Source organism: Melanotaenia boesemani, chromosome 6 (genome assembly GCF_017639745.1).
Source record: "Melanotaenia boesemani isolate fMelBoe1 chromosome 6, fMelBoe1.pri, whole genome shotgun sequence".
Taxonomy (NCBI): Eukaryota; Metazoa; Chordata; class Actinopteri; order Atheriniformes; family Melanotaeniidae; genus Melanotaenia; species Melanotaenia boesemani.
Genome location: NC_055687.1, coordinates 23,563,442 through 23,584,232, shown reverse-complemented (window position 1 = coordinate 23,584,232; position 20,791 = coordinate 23,563,442). Strand labels below are relative to the sequence as shown.

Here is a 20,791-nt window from a genome sequence, read left to right as displayed (position 1 = left end):
AAATTTCTGTTTAATAATCAGGAATTAAGTGCATATTCGGTTCTGACCTCCTTAGAGTTAATAAGAGTTTGTGAACCATCTTCATGGGTTTTCAGCACTGTGTTCCAACTAAGATTTAGAGCTTTGGCCACAGAGAGATCCTCCTCACTGTTGTCTGGAACACCTGTCACAAAAAAGAGCAGCATGAACACAACAATAAAACATGAAAATATAAAGATAGAACCTTCCCTGGTAAAAGAAAAAGATAAATCCCTCTCTGCTGTGATACTGATGCATGCTGTGTAGTTAACAATCCCCCTCTATGGGACAAACACCCGCAAACTTAACATCAACAACATCACATAGTATAAAACCAGTGTCTTTTCTAAATTCTAATGACCCAATGACTTACAAACCACAGTGTCCAAATAGCCATCTAAAGCCTCCTTGTGAGAGATGACGAGGGGGACTTCATGGCCAGTGAATAGGTTGTAAGCCCAAACATCTGTAAGGGAGTCTGGAAAGCAAGAGGTGGAGGCTGTAAAAGAGAAAGTGCTGGTTCCCCTTGTGGCTCATTATCAACAACTATTCACACATGAGACCACCTCAAGGGAATCCCAGTTAACATACACTCCAGTCCACAGGAGGATCAGCAGCTATACATTACCAGGTGGGTAATGTAAAGCATGATGGCTAAATAAATATGTTCACACAAGCAGAGTCACAAACATAAATCCATACTTGGGATATGAAATATACAAAGACAAGTACACTACAAGTCTTTGATGATATTCTTTCTTCATTTGAGGATTACTCTTCTGAACCACTTCCTTTAATTAGGTGCTGCCACATAAAGAAATTATGCAAAATAAGGGCCTCTTCCTAGAGCTGTTTCATGTTCTGACAGCATGCAGGTGTAGAGGAGAGTCTTTTCCCTGAAACATAGTGAAGCTAATAATCATATTACTGCTAGGAAAACATGCATATGTGTATCATTCTTTAAAAGATGCTCACCTCTACCCGGCTGAAAGGCTTTCTGCAGAACAGAACGGATCGAGCTGCTACCATGGAGCAGTCTGTGGGAGGGCAGGATGGCCAGATAAGCTGCTCCAAACACCGTCTCTGGGGAGGAGCAGTAGGCTGATAGGGTTTCCCCCGTCTCATCACCGTTTACCTGGGAGGTAAGAAAGGAAGAATGAGGGAACTTCTCACCTCCAAGGCAGCACCAGAGCTGAGTTAATTAGTAATACATGCTGGCTTTCCAATTACAGCTGGGCTTCTGTAGAATACCACTGAAACTATGTAATTATCTATCAGTGGGTAGAAATAAAGAAAGCTCATTTAATTTGTTAATAGTTGTACTCATTTAAAAAGTTAAAAAAATCCTAAAAAGAATTGCATACTGAATAAAAAGAACATCTTTCTTTTTGCTGTTTAATCCTACATCATTGAACACCGACCTACGATTCAAGAGAACTGATTGTTTTATCTTATGAAGGACATACTGTATATAATAATATGACAAATCTCACTAAATAAATTAATAAACTATCAGCTCAAGTCCCAAATCAATTCACCTGACTCGTTGACACATAATAGCCCTACTTTGTCAGTTTAATCTATTTCTAATCTAAAGATGACGCACTTATTAATAATTTAAAAATATCATGTTGAATACTGACTCATGAACATCCTTGGCTCTCTAGGGAGACAATGCGTATAAAGTCTCTGTGAGGTGGCAGGATGATGTAAAACAAGAAAAGCAGCAACAAAATTAATCTTATGACTGCTTGCTTTAATTTTGTTTATTCATTCTGCCAGAAAAACCCATCTCGGGCACGAAGACAGCAGATGACAATATTGAGTATTTTAAAGCTTTTGCGCATGATTTTTTAAGAGAAAAATCATTAGGAGACGCAGGCGTCAAAGAATACAACATAATGCACATAATCAGTATTTGGATGGAAACAGATTAAAAGCAGAGACTGACAAGAAGAATGTTGAAACAACAGATGTAAAAGGACTGAAAAACTGGAAGGCAAGAATGATGAACGATTAAAAAGTAAACAGAAGAGGGAGCCAAGATTCACCTTGAGTTTGAAGTCAAAGTAGCAGCCAGTGCACTCTCCGATCCAATTTGCCTGCATGGCTTTGACCCCATACCACTCTGGAAGGTTCTGCAGAGCATCCAGAAGAGGCTGGAAGAAGAAGAAATAGACAAATACACAAGGTCATAATAAGCAGGCAAAAAGATATTTTCAAAAAGTTCTGACCTCCTTCTACCTAGCTTTCTGTTTTATCACAAAGCAATCACCAATACCGTGTACACACTTCTTCCCTTTCTCAGAACACACAGCAACAGTTATTCAGAATGATTAAAGGGAGCTATGCATATCAACAAGGCTTGGGCCAAAAAGCCACAGCTGGTCTGCGGAGAGAGATGTTATAATTCTCCATTTCCTTTTCAGTCTGTCACAATCTATTACCCACAATGCCCCATACGGTGCAGCTCGGCATGCTCTGGCTCATCACAGAGTTATTGATACAAACATAAACACTGGCTAGAGTCATAACTAGCATGAGTGCAGAGTGTGACAGTCATTATTGCTCAAGAGGAGGAGAAAAGAGACAGAAATACAACAAATCTGTGTCAGCGTGACTGAGAGACTAGCAGCAAAACAAGGATGTAACCAGAAATGAAGAGAGGCGTTAAATGTTTTTACTTTCCTGCACTTGAAAATATAGAGTTGGCACAAAAGCAGTGGGAGATGAAATATGTAAAGCTGGGACAAGAGTTCCCATGGCAACTAAGAAAAGCTTGAAAGAAAAGGCATTGCATAGCAATAACTAAGGATTAGTGTGTGTGTGTAACATCAAATACACAGAAATATCACACTATACTGACACAAACACTTGGATAGTTAAGAGATTTGAACCAGCCTTCTTCAAGTTACTATTTAGTTGTGGCTAATTTAGCAAAATAACTAAATATTTTAGATACTTGTATGGACTCTGAGAACAATGACCCAAGCTGACTGTTATTTGAGACAATTATTTGGATATTTGTGTGGTGTAATGGGCCGTCCCTATTTGTCTGACTGCAACAAGTGTGATTATGCATGAAATTGAAAACTCTGCAGCAGCTACCTGATAATTTAGCATCCTGCATGCTGCACATTAAAATTTTATGATTAATATAGTCGTTGTACAATGTGGAACTTGTACAGTTAAATGAATAAATACTGTCTGAAGTTAATGATGTCTAGCAGACCTAAATATGTGCCTGGGCAAGCAGACAAAATGTACATGCAGGAAATCACAGTCCAATTACATCCCTTTTTATTTGGCACACTCTGGCTTGACACGCTCCTCCTTTCCATCCATCTGTCTTTCTCACTTCTTTCCCTTAACGCCTGCCTCTTCCTTCATTTCCAACTTTTTTGCTCGTCAGAGAAAATTAGAAATGCTGGAACACATAGCTACAGTAGGCCGCTTCCACCTTCATTCACTCCTCTGACACGGACATGCATGGGCGACTTCAGTGAAGCAGCTGAGACATTTGCTGGTGGACAAAATAACTTTTTCAGAGCAAAATGGGGAAAATGATGAACAGTTAATCCTTAAAGGAAAAAAAAATGTTTTGTATTTTAAATCAAAACTATTTTACTTAACTGCTATCCACCCTTTAAAGTGGTTTATTTAGGCTTCATACTTTCATGGAAACAAGCACAGCTGAAATGATTAGTAATATAATTAAATGCACCATCACAAAAATGCTCTGAAATGGCTCCTTAACAAGGATAAGAAGCTAACCTTCTAACCCAGTTAATCACATTTTAATCTTCTGCCAAGATTTCTCCAGAAACCCAAGAAGACTCTCATGAATGCATCATAGTCAGAGCTGTTGGCCTGACTTTAGCGACCTATATGTTAATGTACTATGCAAAAATCATCATTTTGTCATACACAGCTCAGTGATAGTGAGGTCTGGTCTGGGGAGGATTCATCACTCTATAAGATCTCCTGACACTGATTTTCAGTTTAGTTCTAGTATCATTTGGTAAACCTCAGACTTTTCTCCCAGTTTCCTTCTTTTAAAATGGCCTCTTGGCAACCACCCTTCCATGGGAACCATTTCTGATGAGATTTCAGTGAGAAGTAGGTGGATCAACCGAAGGGCCAGATCCATCTTTCAGGTTCTGCATCAGGTCTCTGCTTGATTTTTTTTTTTCCTATTTCTAAAAAACACCACTTTCAAGCACTTCACAGGCTGTTTGTAGGCCTGCCATGTCTCTTTTTGTCCTCCACTTGTTTCCAACTGCACACTGTGCTGAGATACAGTCAAAAGTCTGGACACACGTTCCCATTAAATCTAATGGGAAAACAGTTCTTTGAGACTCAGCTTATTTGAGCAAAAATTGTGTTATATTTGTAATGATGTGTCTTTACAGCAGTATGCTTGTAGCAACTTGCCTAAAGATACTGTTTAAAACAGGTTTGTTAAAAGAAAGCCTGACTCCTTGGAAGCTGAATATAATGAATTGCTAGGTGACAAAGGCAGCACTATATGTTGCTGCTGATGAATAGAATTTTAAATTACATGTTTCTGCAAGTACTTCGGACACCGCTGAATGCAGTGTACTTTAAAACTTGCACAACTGCATGTCAAATGCATAAAAGGTCTTTGCTGGTGTTTTTTCAGTCCACAGGGCCTAATTTCACCCTGCAGCAGGACTGTTCACTTCTGCACTGAAAGGTTAAGGCTAAACAGCCAGACAGGCCGACCTCAGGTCTGCTTGTGTATTTTTACTGAGAACATAGTCAAGGCTGCAGATGACGGCCTCCAGGGGTCTGATTGCAGACCCAGAGAGGCAGAACTCTGCTACTGAAGCGTCAGCCGTGATTGTTATCAGAGGGGTCCACCCTTCGTTTTTCCTTACAACACCACTGATCCAGCCATGCAGATAGTACTTGTCACACACACACTCAAACACAAAAAGGATTCTGACACATAAACAGTTATACCTTTGCATAGTTTGTAGTTTTAATGAACCATTGCGTCAGCAACTTCTGCTCCACTAGAGCGCCAGACCTCCAGGACCGACCATTTTCATCCACCTGCTCATCTGCCAACACTGTCTGATCAACGGGGTCCCAGTTTACCACGGCCTGGATAACACACATGCACAGAAATGCAGATAAACCCCCACACAGTTAAAACGAGAAATCAAAGCTTAGGAAAGAGCCCGAATTTTATAAACCAACAAAGGCCTTATTCAAGGCTGTCCCATTTCATCATCACATAGACTTTTAACTTTAAACCCAGCTTTTCACTCCTAGTATTTTCCTTTAGGAGTGATGGATGAGCGGCTATCATCATTTCTGTAACTGTCAGTAATCTTTTACCTAAGCCAATCATTTCATTCCTTCCAAGAGAAGTCGTGAAATCTTTTAAAGATGATTCTTACCTCTTTCTGATAGGCCAGTCCGGCTTCAAAGAGCTTGATAAACAAATACTGTGTCCACTTGTAGTAGTCTGGAAGACAAGTGGTCACTTCCTGTCAGGGAAAGCTACAGTCAGGTATGCAGAGGATAGTATACAGGACTATATGCTGTCCGACACGGCCTTATATTTTACTTTTATCAGTTCCTGCCTACCCGGTCCCAGTTGAAGCACAGCCCAAGGCTGTCCAGCTGCTCCCGCATGGACTGTATGTTACTGAAGAGCAGAAAGAGCAATTAAGCTATGTTTACACACACACACCTACCTACCTATCCATCCATCCATCTATCCATACATACATACATGCACATGCTATATATAGAGTATAGTATAGTAAGATAGATAGATAGTTAGATAGATCGATATATTGTAAACAATCAGCATTATTAAACGAAATTCACATACCTTTTAGTCCACTCCTCTGGGTCAAGACCTCTCTCTATTGCTGCATTCTCAGCAGGAAGTCCAAAAGCATCCCAACCCATTGGGTTCAGCACCTGTTGACACAATATATTAAGTGATCATTAGTGCATGAACAATAAAAAAAACATTGTATTTCTAAGTGTTGTTTAATTGGTATGTCCTGTTCTGCTGCCTTCTTGGGCAAGGCTCACTTGTGAAGAAGATTTTAATCTGAATATGATTTTCTTATTGGTAAAACTAAGGTTAAATAAATAAATTAGTCAACAATTGTGTTACTGTGTGAAAAACGCCATATTAGAATCATATAATAAGATCATATATGATCTTTAAACGAGGATGTCTGTGGCTTGTTGTTTATTTTCTTTCATTTTATGGGTTAAATTTAATTGAAAAAGCAAGATTAAGCTCAGAATTAAAACTAAAGATGCAACAGCTTTTTTTATTGGCCAACACCAAAATTAACCTCCAAAACAAAATCTATTTTACTTTCTCCACATGTATGCTTTCTCTCTGTCCATCTGTGCTTTGTATCCACATCCATTTTATCATCCCCTGCTCGAGAAACACTTGAGTTAATGTCTCTATTCACTCATCTCTTCAGCTCCTTGGTTGTTTTTCCTGCTCGCTTGAAGGGAAAAAAAGAGATGAAAGCACAGGAGTGGAAGGAGTGAGAAAAGTGGAGGAGAAGCAGAGTGACAATGAGTCGAAGTCTGGAGAGGATCATTGTGTGGACTCTAACGGGTCTGATGTTTCCGATGAATTGGTATCCTTGGTAACTGCATGGGCCTCATTTGTAAAGCTGAGTGGTGGATGGTATTAGACTGAGAGGCTCGGCTTACTCTGCTCAGAGGGAAATACAAGCGAACAGTGAGCAAGGCACCCGTCAAGGATACCTTTTGTAAATAACTAAGGAGTAGAAAAAAAGTGGGATGAAATGCTACTATGCTGTTTATCTTATATAAATAGTTAAAGTGAGACAGGATTTGTGAGATGCTGTTTTTGAAAGGCTGCGTCCTGTAAATGAGCTTAATTCTCACAAGTTTAAAGAGGGTGGCAAATTATCCCTCCACTTATAATAGTGCCGCTTGTCCTCATGTCCACATAAAACGTGCAGCCTAGCCTGACTCTTTACCAAGCTGTCATCATGGCATCAGTGCATTTCATATCATGAGTGACATGAGGCAAAGGAGGATGGCCGTGGGCGTCAGTACAGGCTGATTATCCGACAATCTGTCGACAGTAACATAAAACAAGTCAGTGCCGTCCAGAGACAGATACATGAATTCATAACTCAATGGATCACCAAGAGGACTGAAGAGCTGGGAAACTGATTTTATGAATGTAGAGTGACTCTTAAATACAAGTGTTCACCCACACAGTTTTAAATGCAGCTCCAGAAAAAGTTTTTTATCATCAAAATGATCAAACTCCAGTAATTATGTCAGCATTCATCTGTTTCATCTTGTTCAGTGGACACATTTTCCCATGAGACTTTTTGGGTAAAAAAGACAGACTTTTTTCACTCCCTTCAACAATGGTTAAATGCACAAGTGACTTCAAAGCAGCAGCTGTCCATCAGTTTGGTTTAAATGGTGGATTAGATATCTGCTTTGCACCTTTATGCCAAGAGACTGATGAAAAAAACTGCTAAAAATATTCTCGTGTAAATATTTAGAAGTTGGTTTGTTTGACTTTGCAGGAGTTAAAGTAAATTTTGCAGTCTTTTGCAAAATGCACTCATTTGCTTTCTGGCTGATCAGAACAGTAAATGTGAAGTAGGTATTGAGAAAACATTATAGTGTAACTTCTCTGATCAAAGGTACACTAACAGAAGCCAAGCTTACTTTTAACCTTTTAAATCTCCTTAATTTAACCTGTACAAAGGATAACAGGGTGTGCAAATTATACACTGAGGTTTGAAGTTGGATTTTGAATCAGACTGGTGCAGGGACTTCCACTTTTCTCAGATTTTATCATAGCGAGGTTTGATGTCATCTTTAGCCTTTATTCTAATATTTCAATACACACAGTGAAAGCAGAATTTTAAAACTTAACATCTGTTTTGCTTCTTCAGAACAACAAATGTTTGTCACTCTCACAGTATTGGAAACATCAGATGTCTACAGCAACATAATGCAATTTTAGTTAAAAACTTTTGATATGATGGCGACCAAGTGAAAAATTGAATTTAGGAAGAATCCCCCAACTTTTTTTTTCCCAGAGGTAGTGCCTTTTATTAAAAAAAATTTACATGTTTTCTTTTTTAAAATGGGGCAATGGTAGTAAAACAAAAGTAGTGTATCCCAGGAAAACTGAGCCTGTCTGAAGTTTAGATGATAAGCAACTCAAGCATAACTAATAAGAAATAATTTTATTCAGGAGTACACGGGGAGAGATTAGGAGAAATCTTTGCTATATAAACCAGTACTCAACGCCTGTGGTTTTTCAGGCCTTCAAGCTGCATTGCATTAAAAACTGACACAATACAGCAATGAAAATCACTGCATGAGGTCAGCAACATTTCAAAAAACCACTGTCAGTGAAAGCATTTTATAACTGACTAATGCAAGTTAAAACATCCCATGAAAGAGCTCTTTATAAACAAGACCTGGAAACACTTCCTCTCAGATTTTAGCACAGCTTGTCGGAACATGGTGGCCAAATGAACCGAAGCCTGAAATTGTTTCTTGCATATGCATATGATTATTTTTTTTAGGTATGAAATTAACTAACTATATTTTAAATGTACTGAAGCAGCAGCACACCCTAGTAAAAGAGGTGATCTGACTTGCCTGCAGATTATTGAAAGCATTATGCATGTTGTGGAATTAAACATACATAAGAGACCCAAAGTGGCTGAGCAGCTGAAATCAATAAAAAAAAAAAACTTTTAAAAACAACTGAATTTGTACTGATATGTTCACAGCTGAAAACCAATGAAAAAGGAAAAAGCATTAGGGTATAACAATTGACCAAAAATGCATTTCTCAATTAACAAGTGAAGAGTAGACTGTGGGCACGCAGCAGAACAGCGTTCACTCTCAGACAGATGTTGAGAGAGCACACTTTTTTGTACAAAAAACAGTTACCAGTCATGTGAAACCATGTTTCTGTTTAGGGAGAACCCAGAAAGAGGAAAGAGAGATCCTCTGAAGGTGTGGGAGAAGATACATGCCATTAAATGAAAAATCCACAAGGAGCACAAAATACACAAAGGAGGGAGAGGGTTTGTCTCACATCAAGCTGTTACCTGGTTTAAGACAGAAACTGAGCAAAGAAATGTGCCGGTGGTGTTTGTGTCATTGCAGAAGCATGATCCACCCAACAGTCACCAGTTATAGCCTCATCAACAACTGTTTACTGGAATCGGAGTAGAGAGAGCTGTAGATAGCAGCACTTAGATCTGAAGCAGTCAAGACACCAGAGTGCTTGAGAGCAAAAGGATAGATTTGACTTTACTCACACTGGTTTAAAGATTTTAAATTATCAGTGCTGGTCTGAGATCTTCCAGATGGCAGCTTATAACAAAGAGGAAAGCAGTTTAGTTCTAGTATCACTTGGTATCAACTAGTAAATATGTGCACACATGAACAAAATTGTTGGTACACGGTTAATGAAAGAAAAACTCACAATCGTCACAGAAATAACTTGAATCTGACAAAAGTAATAATAAATAAAAATGTAACCAATGAAAGTCAGACATTGCTTTTCAACCATGCTTCAACAGAATTATTTAAAAAATAAACTCATGAAACAGACCTGGACAAAAATGATGGTACCCTTAACTTAATATTTTGTTGCACAACCTTTTGAGGCAATCACTGTAATCAAACAATTCCTGTAACAGTCAATGAGACTTCTGCACCTCTCAGCAGGTATTTTGGTCCACTCCTCATAAGCAAACTGCTCCAGTTGTCTCAGGTTTGAAGGGTGCCTTTTCCAGACGGCATGTTTGAGCTCCTTCCAAAGATGCTCAATAGGATTTAAGTCACGGCTCATAGAAGGCCACTTTAGAATAGTCAAATGTTTTCCTCTTAGCCATTCTTGGGTGTTTTTAGCTGTGTTTTGGGTCATTTTCCTGTTACAAGACCCATGACCTTCTACTGAGACTAAGCTTTCTGACACTGGCCAGCACATTTCTCTCTAGAATCCCTTGATAGTCTTGAGATTTCGTTGTACCTGCACAGATTCAAGACACCCTGTGCCAGATGCAGCAAAGCAGCCCCAGAACATAACAGAGCCTCCTCCATGTTTCACAGTAGGGACGGTGTTCTTTTCTTGATATGCTTCATTTTTCCATCTGTAAAGATAGAGCTGATGCGCCTTGGCAAAAAGTTCCATTTTTGTCTCATCTGTCCATTGGACATTCTCCCAGAAGCTTTGTGGCTTGTTAATATGTAGTTTGGCAAATTCCAATCTGGCTTTTTTATAATTTGTTTTCAACAATGGTGTCCTCCTTGGTCGTCTCCCATTAAGTCCACTTTGGCTCAAACAACGACGGATGGTGCGATCTGACACTGATGTTCCTTCAGCTTGAAGTTCACCTTTAATGTCTTTAGAAGTTTTTCTGGGCTCTTTTGTTACCGTTCGTATTATCCGTCTCTTTGATTTGTCATCAATTTTCCTCCTGCAGCCACGTCTAGGGAGGATGGCTACAGTCCCATGGATCTTAAATTTCTGAATAATATGTGCAACTGTAGTCACAGGAACATCAAGCTGCTTGGAGATTGTCTTATAGCCTTTACCTTTAGCATGCTTAATGATGATTGATTTTCTCCTGAGACAACTCTTTCCGTTGCTTCCTCTGGTCCATGTTGAGTGTGGTACACACCATGTCTCCAAACAGCACAGTGACTACCTGTAGCCCTATATATAGGCCCACTGACTGATTACAAGATTGTAGACACCTGTGATGCTAATTAGTGGACACACCTTGGATTAACATTTTCCTTTGGTCACATTATTTTCAGTCTTTTTTAGGGGTACCATCATTTTTGTCCAGGCCTGTTTCATGAGTTTATTTTTTTAAATAATTTTAAATAATTCTGTTGAAGCATGGTTGAGAAGCAATGTCTGACTGAGTTTTTCTTTCATTAATCGAATGGTACCAACAATTTTGTCCACATTCATATATATTTATATGAGCCATTTTCTTTTAAATCTAATGGTGAAATGTGTCCAGTTGACTGGTGGTGTACATATGATGGCATAAAGTTTTATCACCTCTATAAAACTGCTCAAATCAAAATGTAACTTTTTTCCAATCAGGGTTTTCAGGACAGCTGCTTACTCTAAGGTAAACTAGTGACTGAATGCAGTGTTTGCTTGTGCAGTGTATCTTCTTTCTGAGTGAAGTTGGCAGACAACTGTGCTGGAGAAATTTAAATTAATTATACAAGTCAAGTAAATATTCCCTTTTCCAATTTATTCAGATAAGAATAATTCAAACAAATATTCAGGAAAACAACAAATTGTCCACAAAAAATGTGCATTTCGTCCTTTTAAAGAAGCTATAATATTAAATAAAAATCATTTGAGAGGTTAAAACTGGGTAATACAGTAGGTCACAGACAGACAGGATATGAGGTTTTCAAATATTAATAAACATAATTATTACATAATTATCATCATATGATAATAACGTCATGTCATATCAGGCTTCAAAGGCAGAAGCTTCTGAAAGAGAGCTACTTGCATATGTTGTACGCGGTCTGCTACTAGCTCTGCTACTTGTGGTACCTACATTAAAGAAAAGTTGATGTAGTATACCTAGGACACAGTGTTAGCATAATATGTGCAGATTAAGTGAAGAGGGCCCAGTAGAGTAAACACAACTGACATTAACTGTAGTTTTAATGTATATTTTTAATCATATACAACTGTGATGCTGAGCAGAAGGAAACAGAAGATGACTGCATACTGAGACTGTTTATGAGAAGGAAAGCAGCAGACCTACTGACAATTCTGCATTAAGTTTTATTTTAGATAAGAAGCATTTCATTTACTTCAAATGAAAGAGTGACTCACCTGTTCAAAGTTTACTAATAATAAACAGACTAATTAAATACTGTGAATGATATTTCACCCAGACAAGAAACTGTCTCTGTGGGAAATTGACTCCAGACTTTAACCCATCTGTGAGGCAGGAACATACAATTGGAGCAACGAGTGACTGAGCACAAACAGGCAGCAAAAAGGCAGCCGGAACAGTGGGCCGCAGGTGCAGCACCCACCAAGAAAGCAACTGGGAGGTTATGTGCTTTGCTTAAGTGCACTTCAGCTGGAAGAGAGCAGGTCACTCCATGCTCCAGTCCACACCCCCCATATTTTTCCTTCTGACTGAGAGAAGAGGTCACAATTCTTCAGTCTGTAAATCATGACTGCTCTGACAGAGTTGGATAATAATATTACTGTTTTTTATTTGTCCGATTCTGGAAAAGATCCAGTGGTCTTCCAGCACTGTTGTGTTTGGTGGAAATTCATTTTGATGCTCATAATTTCACCACTGTGTTCTTTTCTTTCCGATCAGAGTGCTCCTTACTCCTTAGTTTCTTTTGCTTCTGGGTAGATTCTTGTCTATTCAGTCCTGGTTTATGTCTCCCCAATTTTCCCCAGTGTATGTTTATTCCTGAGTTTTTGTTCCCCCACATTAGTTGTTAAGTTTTGTACTTCGTACACCCTGCTGTGGCAGCGCCTTTTGTTCTTTTGGATAAAATTGTTCTTTGCTTCATTGCTTGCTTTCTGCCTCATTCCTGTTTTTGGGTCCCTCTCCCCACACTGAGACACAGAGAGTCTGCATTTTATGATAATTTTCATTATGTAAATAAAACTTGAAAAATATGTAATTGTGGCAACGTCCCCTACAGCAACATTTGACCTTACATGTACAATGAAGAAGAAAACATGACTACTGTAATTTTACATTAATACCAAAGCACCTCATTGTATTTAAAGTGTGGAAGACAGTATGTCTTTCTGCAAAGCAGTGAGCAAAGGAAGGCAAGATTTCTTATTTTTTCCTATTTCCCAGAGCTTTAAAGATCCTGCAGAATCATGGTCAGCCTGTGCATAATGTCAGGAAATCGTAAAGCATCTTTAAGGCACTGTGGCCACAGGAAAAAAAACCCTCTGAGAGCTGGTTAGAGAGCCAGGATTTGGTGTTTGATGTTTTTCTACAGTCAGGGTGACTCAGCATTGCAAGTTCTCCACAATCTCAGGTCCATTTTAAAAATCTGTTTTGAATGATTGTTTCTTCTTTAAAAAGCTCATTCCTGATCAAAGGTTTACATAGAACTCTCAATAGTATTTGTCATGCCCTTGTAGACTATTAAGTCAAGAAACTGGACAAAATTTTCATGTGGTTCGATGGTGCAAGACTAATAGTTATTAGAGTTTGTAAGTAAACAAGTACAGGATGGGGCAAAAGCACAACTCATAGCTGTTGCTTTATATCTTAGATATGAAGAATCCATCCATTATCTATACTGCTTTTTCCAATCAAGGGTCGTGGGGGACTTCAACACACCTGACTCAAATTAATTAGTCATTGTGCAGAACTTGATAGGCTGTTATATCCATTTAATTTGATGCACGTGTGCTGAGGCAGGGATACATGGAAAACCTGCTGGATTGCGGCCCTCGTAGGACCGAATTGAATAGCCCTGCCTTAAACTTTAGTCTCTAGTCTCATTAAGCGCTGCAGGTGTTCCTCTTCTCTTGTTTTCAGATTGCATCTTTTCTTCTAATTTTCTTTTTTTATTAATCAATAAATCAGTTTACCTTTAAACCTTTACCCTTTTCCTTTTCCCTAGCAGAGCCAGGGGTCTAAAATTAAAGAGCTTGATGACTTTTCTGTTGTTTTTTCTATTTTGTTTTAGACTAGAGCTTCATGTTAAAAATTACTCTCTGCTATTCAGGATCCGACATGTGAGAAGGAACCAAATGAAGTCCAGTTAAAGCAGATGGCTGTGCCTTGCTTGTGTTATGGAGGTCAGTGGAAATGGTAAAAATATGCTGACAAAAAGCAGACACACCTGATGTCCTCTCATTCTCTGAAAATGGCCTATGGTGTCACTGATGGTGTACACTCGCACGTGGCCCATGTGTAGTCGTCCCGATGGGTAAGGAAACATGGAGAGGACATAAAACTTCTTCTTGCTGAAATTCTGTAGAAAACAAAGGACAATTAAAAACATGTGTCCAGATTTAAGAAAACATAAAGAGATTTGGAAATGAGAACAAAGGTTTTAAATCCTGGGAGGCATCAAAACCAGAGCGTAAACATTGTTTCTCCATTATCAGTCTGGCTTTGGAAAGAGACTTGGATGGAGGAGACTGCTTTAAACTGATGGGGTTAGGAGAGGAGTAATAACTCATCACATACAGAGCGGTGGTGATTACTGGTTCCTGGTGTGTTACTGTATGAGGCTCCAATGGCGGCTGATGATAATGTCAGAGTCTAAATGCCGGCAGCGCAGATAATGGATGGTTTATACTTACAAAACTGTTACTATGGTAACGTAGTGAATACCAGCTCCAGCGATACATGATTACAAGAAACCTGAGTCATGAATTTTTCAATAAATTAATTAGGACCAGCGTCCAGTCATAAATGCACTTAATCACTGCCGGCCAGTCCCAGACATCCACACACTCAGACCATTAGGATATATTATCAGGCAGAGCTCTAGATTGCAGATGAGATACAAGGCCCCAGTGCCTGCAATAGCTTAGAGCATTATTCGAGAGGATGCACAACCTAATTATCTGTACAAAAAAAAAAAAAAAACAAGTGGAAGATGTTTCAAATGTTCGCATATTTCTGCAGATGAATGTTTCCACAGGAGCAAACAAGGCCAAAAATAGACCTTATTCACACCAAATGTTCTGACTTGTCTTTGCAGGAACAGCAAAGGTGAAACAAATTTCATTAACAGTGGCTCAGTTCACTGAGTGTCCCAGAAAGCCAGTGAGGCAGCATGAACAAGTCACACGTCAGCTTTAATACCATCAATTACATCTGTACTTTTCTTGGAATGACAGGCCAAATTGTCTACTGTGAAAAGGGTCTATTGATCGGTGAAAGCTTGGTTTTTGAATTTCAGTTTCAACTAAAACTCACTCAGTTGTTTCTACAGTGGAAAAAAAAAGATCACATCCAAAGTTCAGCACCTCTGTCCATCACATGTATAAGAACAGGTCTGTATCCTTCTATACAAGCTGACCTTCATGCATGTAGTGTAGACGTGTAACGTGAAAAAATAATTACATCCCATGGCTGGCCACAGCAAGAGTAGACATGGTAGAAATCATTGGTGCTATTCTAAGACAGCTGTTCAGGAGAAAAACATTGACCCATCTCCAAGGCTGGTGGTGGAGAGGGTTTGGTTTGGGGTCAGTTTGCTGTCGCTGAGAATGTGGAGTCTGGAGTCATCTGTTCAATAATGATTTTTTACTTTTTTTCCAAGAGTGTTTAAAGATCATGTGAGGCAATTTATTTAAATGATGAAACAGAACCAGATAAAGATTTGCAGCATAGGAAAAAAAGCCCACTAAGAACTAGGTTAAAAATCTGAGGGTTAGAAAATTACCAAGACAGATAGATTAAATTTGAAATGCAGTGGAGGGGACAGTATTTACAGAGAAGTTGTCAAACATCCTCAACTGACGGAAGAAAAAAGAAAGTAATCAATATAATTTGCTGTTTTCTTTGTTTCACATTGTAAAGCAAATATATTGCTTTTTGAACAGTTTGGTTGAAAAAAAAAAAAAAAAAAAAAAGATCACCAGATACAGTGGTGAACACTGGTATCATGAGACCACTGTGCCAAAGTTGTGCTGTAATGTTTGAAAAGCAAAGCCCATCTCACCTCCTCCGCCTTATCTTTCTGCCACTGTGCCATAATCCGTGGGCGCCACCATTCTTCCACTTTGCGTCTAGTGTCAGTTCGATAGTCTTTGTCCCACACTCCAGTTTCACTGAACAGGGTTCGGATGCAGGGGGTGAGATACCGGAGTCCTGAACTCAGGAGGTCCGCCCTGCCTTTACAAGACCAGGCTGCACACAGCGGATACAGTTTTCCCATGGAAACCTGCATGATTGTATCTCCTGAAAAACATGACAAATAAAACATGGCAGGCAGAGTTTGTGGGTGTTGATAGCAATATTTATGTAAGAGTGATTACATTAATGAATTAAATAGAACCAAAGTTAATTCTTTTGTTTAATAAAACCATCATTAAACTATAAAGATTTTCTGACACTTCCTCATATATATATGTATGTATATGCGTGTGTGTGTGTGTGTTTATATGATCTGAATCTACAGGAATGAGGACAACATGACTGTTGTCCATTTGTTTTGAAATGACTGGCAGCTTTCTCCCTTTTTTTTTCTCTCTCTGCTGCTGTTTCACAGTTGGTGTTCTTCACACCATGTCACTCACACAACAGCATGTTTTTCGTGAAATGAGAGATTTATTCTGCATGATGTGATCACAGCTCTGCATCGCTGTGAAGCCATGGACAGGCTGTTCTTATCAAACTGCCCGTGTGCTTAGATGGGTGAGTGACATTCGCAGTTAACAGATTACTGTTCCTTAAATCTTCCCTGCAGTTTGGTGTTTCTTTCCCTGCATTACAGGAGGTTAAATACCACAGCTGCCTCTGGACATTAGCTGGATGAACATTCCTGCTTCCCTCGGATTTTTCATTACTTCTAGGTGAAAAGGACAAAATACTAGATTATGTAAATTCCAAAAACAGGCTTATTCTAGACAATCAACTTTCAGTGAACTATTCTCACAACCTAGAAAAAGTAGACTTTTGCATCCAGAATTCAGGAAAACTAAACTTTTCTATGGCTTCATGTAGGCCAGAAAGTCTGCTCCTTGTATGAAAAAAAAAAAACAAAAAAAAACATTTGACCTAAATTCGTCTTGTGCACAACTGAACAAACACACACACTCAGAGATGTATATATACAGTTTCCACGGTAACCTGAGAAACCATACAATCTGCATCCCTGGCACCAGAAGGCAGCTACAGCTAACCTGACTTGTGGAGAGAATAATCTCACAACGCTGACGCATGTGGATCTCAGACAGCGAAGGACCTTTAGAGCTGCAGAGAGGAGGAAATGACAATCTGCACTGCCTGACAACGGACTCAGATAAAAATGTAAATTAGGTAAATAAATAAGAATCATGGGTGCTTATCTAAAGCTGCGGAGGAAAAGACTATTTTACGTTCTGGGATGTTATTTTTTTTAAAAAAGAAAAAAAAATCATGATTACTTTAGAGAAAGCTCTGTCACACAAATCAATAAAAAAAAAGATACAGTTTTAAACCTCATTTTAGCAATAAAACAAGAACACAGATGTATTTTCAATATTTTGAATGATTATCACTCAGATGCAAGACAATACAAGCATCCTCATCATGTAGAAAGGAGGGTGCATCTCATGGGAACTTTATGTTTTGTTAACCAGAGAAAAAAATAACCCTATCCATTTTCTCCTCCAACCACCTGCTAGTGGGATTTTTTTTTTTCTCTCCCATTAAATTCTCTCAAGTATAAGCTAAGCGAGGCAGCAAACATCTCTACTCCCTCAGGCTGTGGCTGGGAGAGCCGAGCACTCGAGCCTGGGTGCATCACTGACGGCGTGAGTGAGTGGGCTGAAGCAAGAGACCGAGGTAATGTTTCTATGGTGACTGTACGCATCTATTCGGGAGTCTCCTATGTAAAGGGACTGAAAACTTCTGCAAACAGCCTCCTGGCTCTGATGCATCTCGGAGGGCAACACTTTATCAGAAGTTAGTGTGTTCAAGGCCACGTGCTGACCTACCTCTATGGAACCAATGTTTGCTCATTCTTTTGATCGCATATATTTACATATCTAGTGTAGTCTTTTTATTCAGATCATTTTGTGTCTAAACTATTTCTATACTTTTCAAATCACAGTATAGAAATTAACAATTTTTCTGTCTTTCAAAAGATTCAGTGATGAAACCAGAACCAGGCATGCCCACATCATAATAAGACTGGTCAGCCATTGCAGAGAACACAGAGATATCTAATCAGATTATAGCTGATATTTTCCCCATTAAATCATATCATGCCACTTATATCTGGTCCTCAGACATATATACAGATAACGATCACTCATCACTAATCTGAATGAGCTCAATAACTAATCCAAAAAAAGAAAGGGTCTTATGTCTCCAATTCATCCTGATATATTTAGGAAAGGTATTCTTAAAACACTAGATCAGGCATGTCAAACTGGTCCAGCAAAGGGCCGTGTGGCTGCAGGTTTTTGTTCCAGCCAGCCAAGAGCACACAGTTTGACCAATCAGCTGTCTGAAGACTGAGATCAGTTGATTGAATCAGTCAAATCTGGTGTGCTGCTGCTTGGTTGGAACAAAAACCTGCAGCCACACGGCCCTTTGCTGGACCAGTTTGACATATGTGCACTAGATGCAATCTCCAAAATGTCACCACTAGCTGACACAGCCAGTTCATTAGTACACCACCACATGAGTGTCAGTGCAGGTTACTTTCATAAAAGGCTAATATAAAAGATAATATAAAGCTGGTAGCCAGTACAGTCTTATCTGTAGCACTGTTCAAACGTTTAATGTTCGTATAATAGATATTTTGGCTTATCTTTATTACAACACCTTCCACCAGACACTTAATAATAACTTAATAATTCATGTTAGAGTGACAGATGCATTTCAAAATGCAAAAACACATAATGAAGTACAATAAAAGAAAATCACTTTTATTATTTATTCTAGATTATGCCTTAAAAGATTACATTAATGTCAAAGTATGATTTTTAAAATAAAGTGTGATTTTTTATTTATTTTTTTTTTATTCACAATCAAGATTAAACCTGGCTGTAAGTTTGTCTTATAAATAAGATTCTAAAATAAAAGCTACTTTTTGAGCCAACACTGATTCAACACACAGAAATTCTGTTCTGGTGTTTGTTATCAAAAAGTTTCAACTTTAAACTTCACATTAACATATTAATCTTCTATTGATTTGGGTGTAACTACCATAAGGATTTTGTAGTTAGGAGGTTTCAGCACCATTAACAAAAATAAAGCTGCAAGCTGACTTGTCTCTTCATGCTGAGTTTAAATTGCTGCCATAAACAGGGGAAAGGATATGGACATAAGGTACAGCCTAAACATACTGCAAGGCAGTGCAAATACATGTTTGGATAAACCTACTCATTATGAAGGTACCCGATATATGTCATTTTTATGAAGCATGTTTTCAGTTATATCTGTTGGTGTTTCAACAGATATATTTGGGAAATATGGGGTCCAATGTGGTCAAACTTGGTGGTGTAGAGGTGGAGAACAGGCAAAGATTGAATGTAATTACAATTACAGCAACAAATAAGCGACGCTCTTTTCATCATTTGATAGTGTATGGGTTTTACATGTCAACGTACATGAACTCTTGATATGTACCATAAAGCACCACATCTATAACCCTTTATACCACAGGGGCGTTTGTTTTTTGTAATGCACATAACGTCTTCACTGCTCTCCACTACGAATCAGATACTGCAGGTTTTTCTGTCTTATTACTGCCAGTTGCTATCATGGTGAAAGGTAACTTAGATGGTGTAAAATGCTAACAAGTCTTTTAAAAAGCTACTTACGGTTTTATTTCAGTCGCCTGTTTCCGCGTTGTTATCACATCAGCATAAAACTTGTTATCGATATCAAAAACATCACGTTTCGTTTCTAAATATCTTAGAAATGACCTGATGCTATGCACCACGACTGCGCTATAGGCGCAGCCATCTTGGATTTCAATAATCTTTATTAACACATTGAATGCCAACAAAAGCGTGTCTGCGACTTTAAAAAGAGAAGAGGAAAAAATTCGCGCACGTGCAGTGTTATAAAACAATGCTGTTTGTTGTTTAATTCTGTCAACCTTTCTCTTAACTGAATTTGTATGCCATGTGTGTGAGATTGACAGACTTTCGTTGCTGATTTTTGTTGTTACCTTAGCAATCATGCAATCCCTGACCTCTAATATTACGTTTCATCTATCTGTTTTTTCAGTATACCCTCCAGAAAGTAAAAATTGGTTTAAGCCGCTGAAATGTCTTTCAGTGCTGAGAGCCTTTGTTTTACCCTGTCCAAGGCCAGAGTCATGTTTCTGTTGTCTGAGTGAATCGTTTCTCCGTTTTCCAGCAAGATTACTGGTAGACAAAGCAAGATTTCTAATTAGCACTGGTAAATTACTTTCATTGAAGTTACCAAATGTCATATTGGTGGAGGACTGCACTCTCCCAGGTGTCCATTTGTGTGGTCCTACTGTTGCATAAAGCACTAAACGGATCTACAGATTACAGCCATCTTCAAATTACAGCAAATAAAAATAAAACGAATCATAGATGGATAATACAACTCTTGAGTACAAACATGTAGAGAAGAGCCAAAACAAATGTCAAAATTGAATAAGACACAAAACACTACACATTCATGTTAATTTTAGATGTTTTGTTAGTTTGTGTTTGTAGTTGTGTTACGTGAATGTGTCTTTATCTTTTATGTTTTATAATTAATTTTTGCATCTCATTTTTGTGGGCTTGTTGGCTCATTATCGGTGGAAGCAAAGTAGCCCTTCAGCAAGGTCAAGCCTCCATCTTTTAATTCAGTTTTTTTTTTTTCTCACTGACTTCATTGTTTGCCAATTAAAAATAAATACAGATTTTGGAAGTGCATGTACTTAAAAATAGTTATACTTTATATTCCATATGTCTAAATAACACCACTAAAAGACTAACCTAAAATTTCTTTCTATAGTGGCACCATCATCCATAGAACCTTGCTTGCCTCAATGTGCACCA

General features: G+C 38.5%; 1 protein-coding gene across 1 annotated transcript in view; it reads right to left on the bottom strand.

Moving 5' to 3' along the window:
* lars2 (leucyl-tRNA synthetase 2, mitochondrial) overlaps positions 1 to 19,732 on the bottom strand; it is a 30,979-nt gene extending 11,247 nt beyond the window's left edge. Inside the window, exons 1-11 of the mRNA XM_041988639.1 lie at positions 19,589 to 19,732; positions 15,775 to 16,013; positions 13,939 to 14,070; positions 5,888 to 5,979; positions 5,638 to 5,698; positions 5,448 to 5,537; positions 5,005 to 5,148; positions 2,070 to 2,177; positions 994 to 1,153; positions 392 to 496; positions 48 to 163 (exon numbers count right to left, since the gene is read on the bottom strand). Of these exons, the coding sequence (XP_041844573.1) occupies positions 48 to 163; positions 392 to 496; positions 994 to 1,153; positions 2,070 to 2,177; positions 5,005 to 5,148; positions 5,448 to 5,537; positions 5,638 to 5,698; positions 5,888 to 5,979; positions 13,939 to 14,070; positions 15,775 to 16,002 (1,236 nt within the window). The 5' untranslated portion in view covers positions 16,003 to 16,013; positions 19,589 to 19,732. The remainder of the gene's footprint in view (positions 1 to 47; positions 164 to 391; positions 497 to 993; positions 1,154 to 2,069; positions 2,178 to 5,004; positions 5,149 to 5,447; positions 5,538 to 5,637; positions 5,699 to 5,887; positions 5,980 to 13,938; positions 14,071 to 15,774; positions 16,014 to 19,588) is intronic.
* Between the last annotated feature and the right edge of the window lie 1,059 nt (positions 19,733 to 20,791).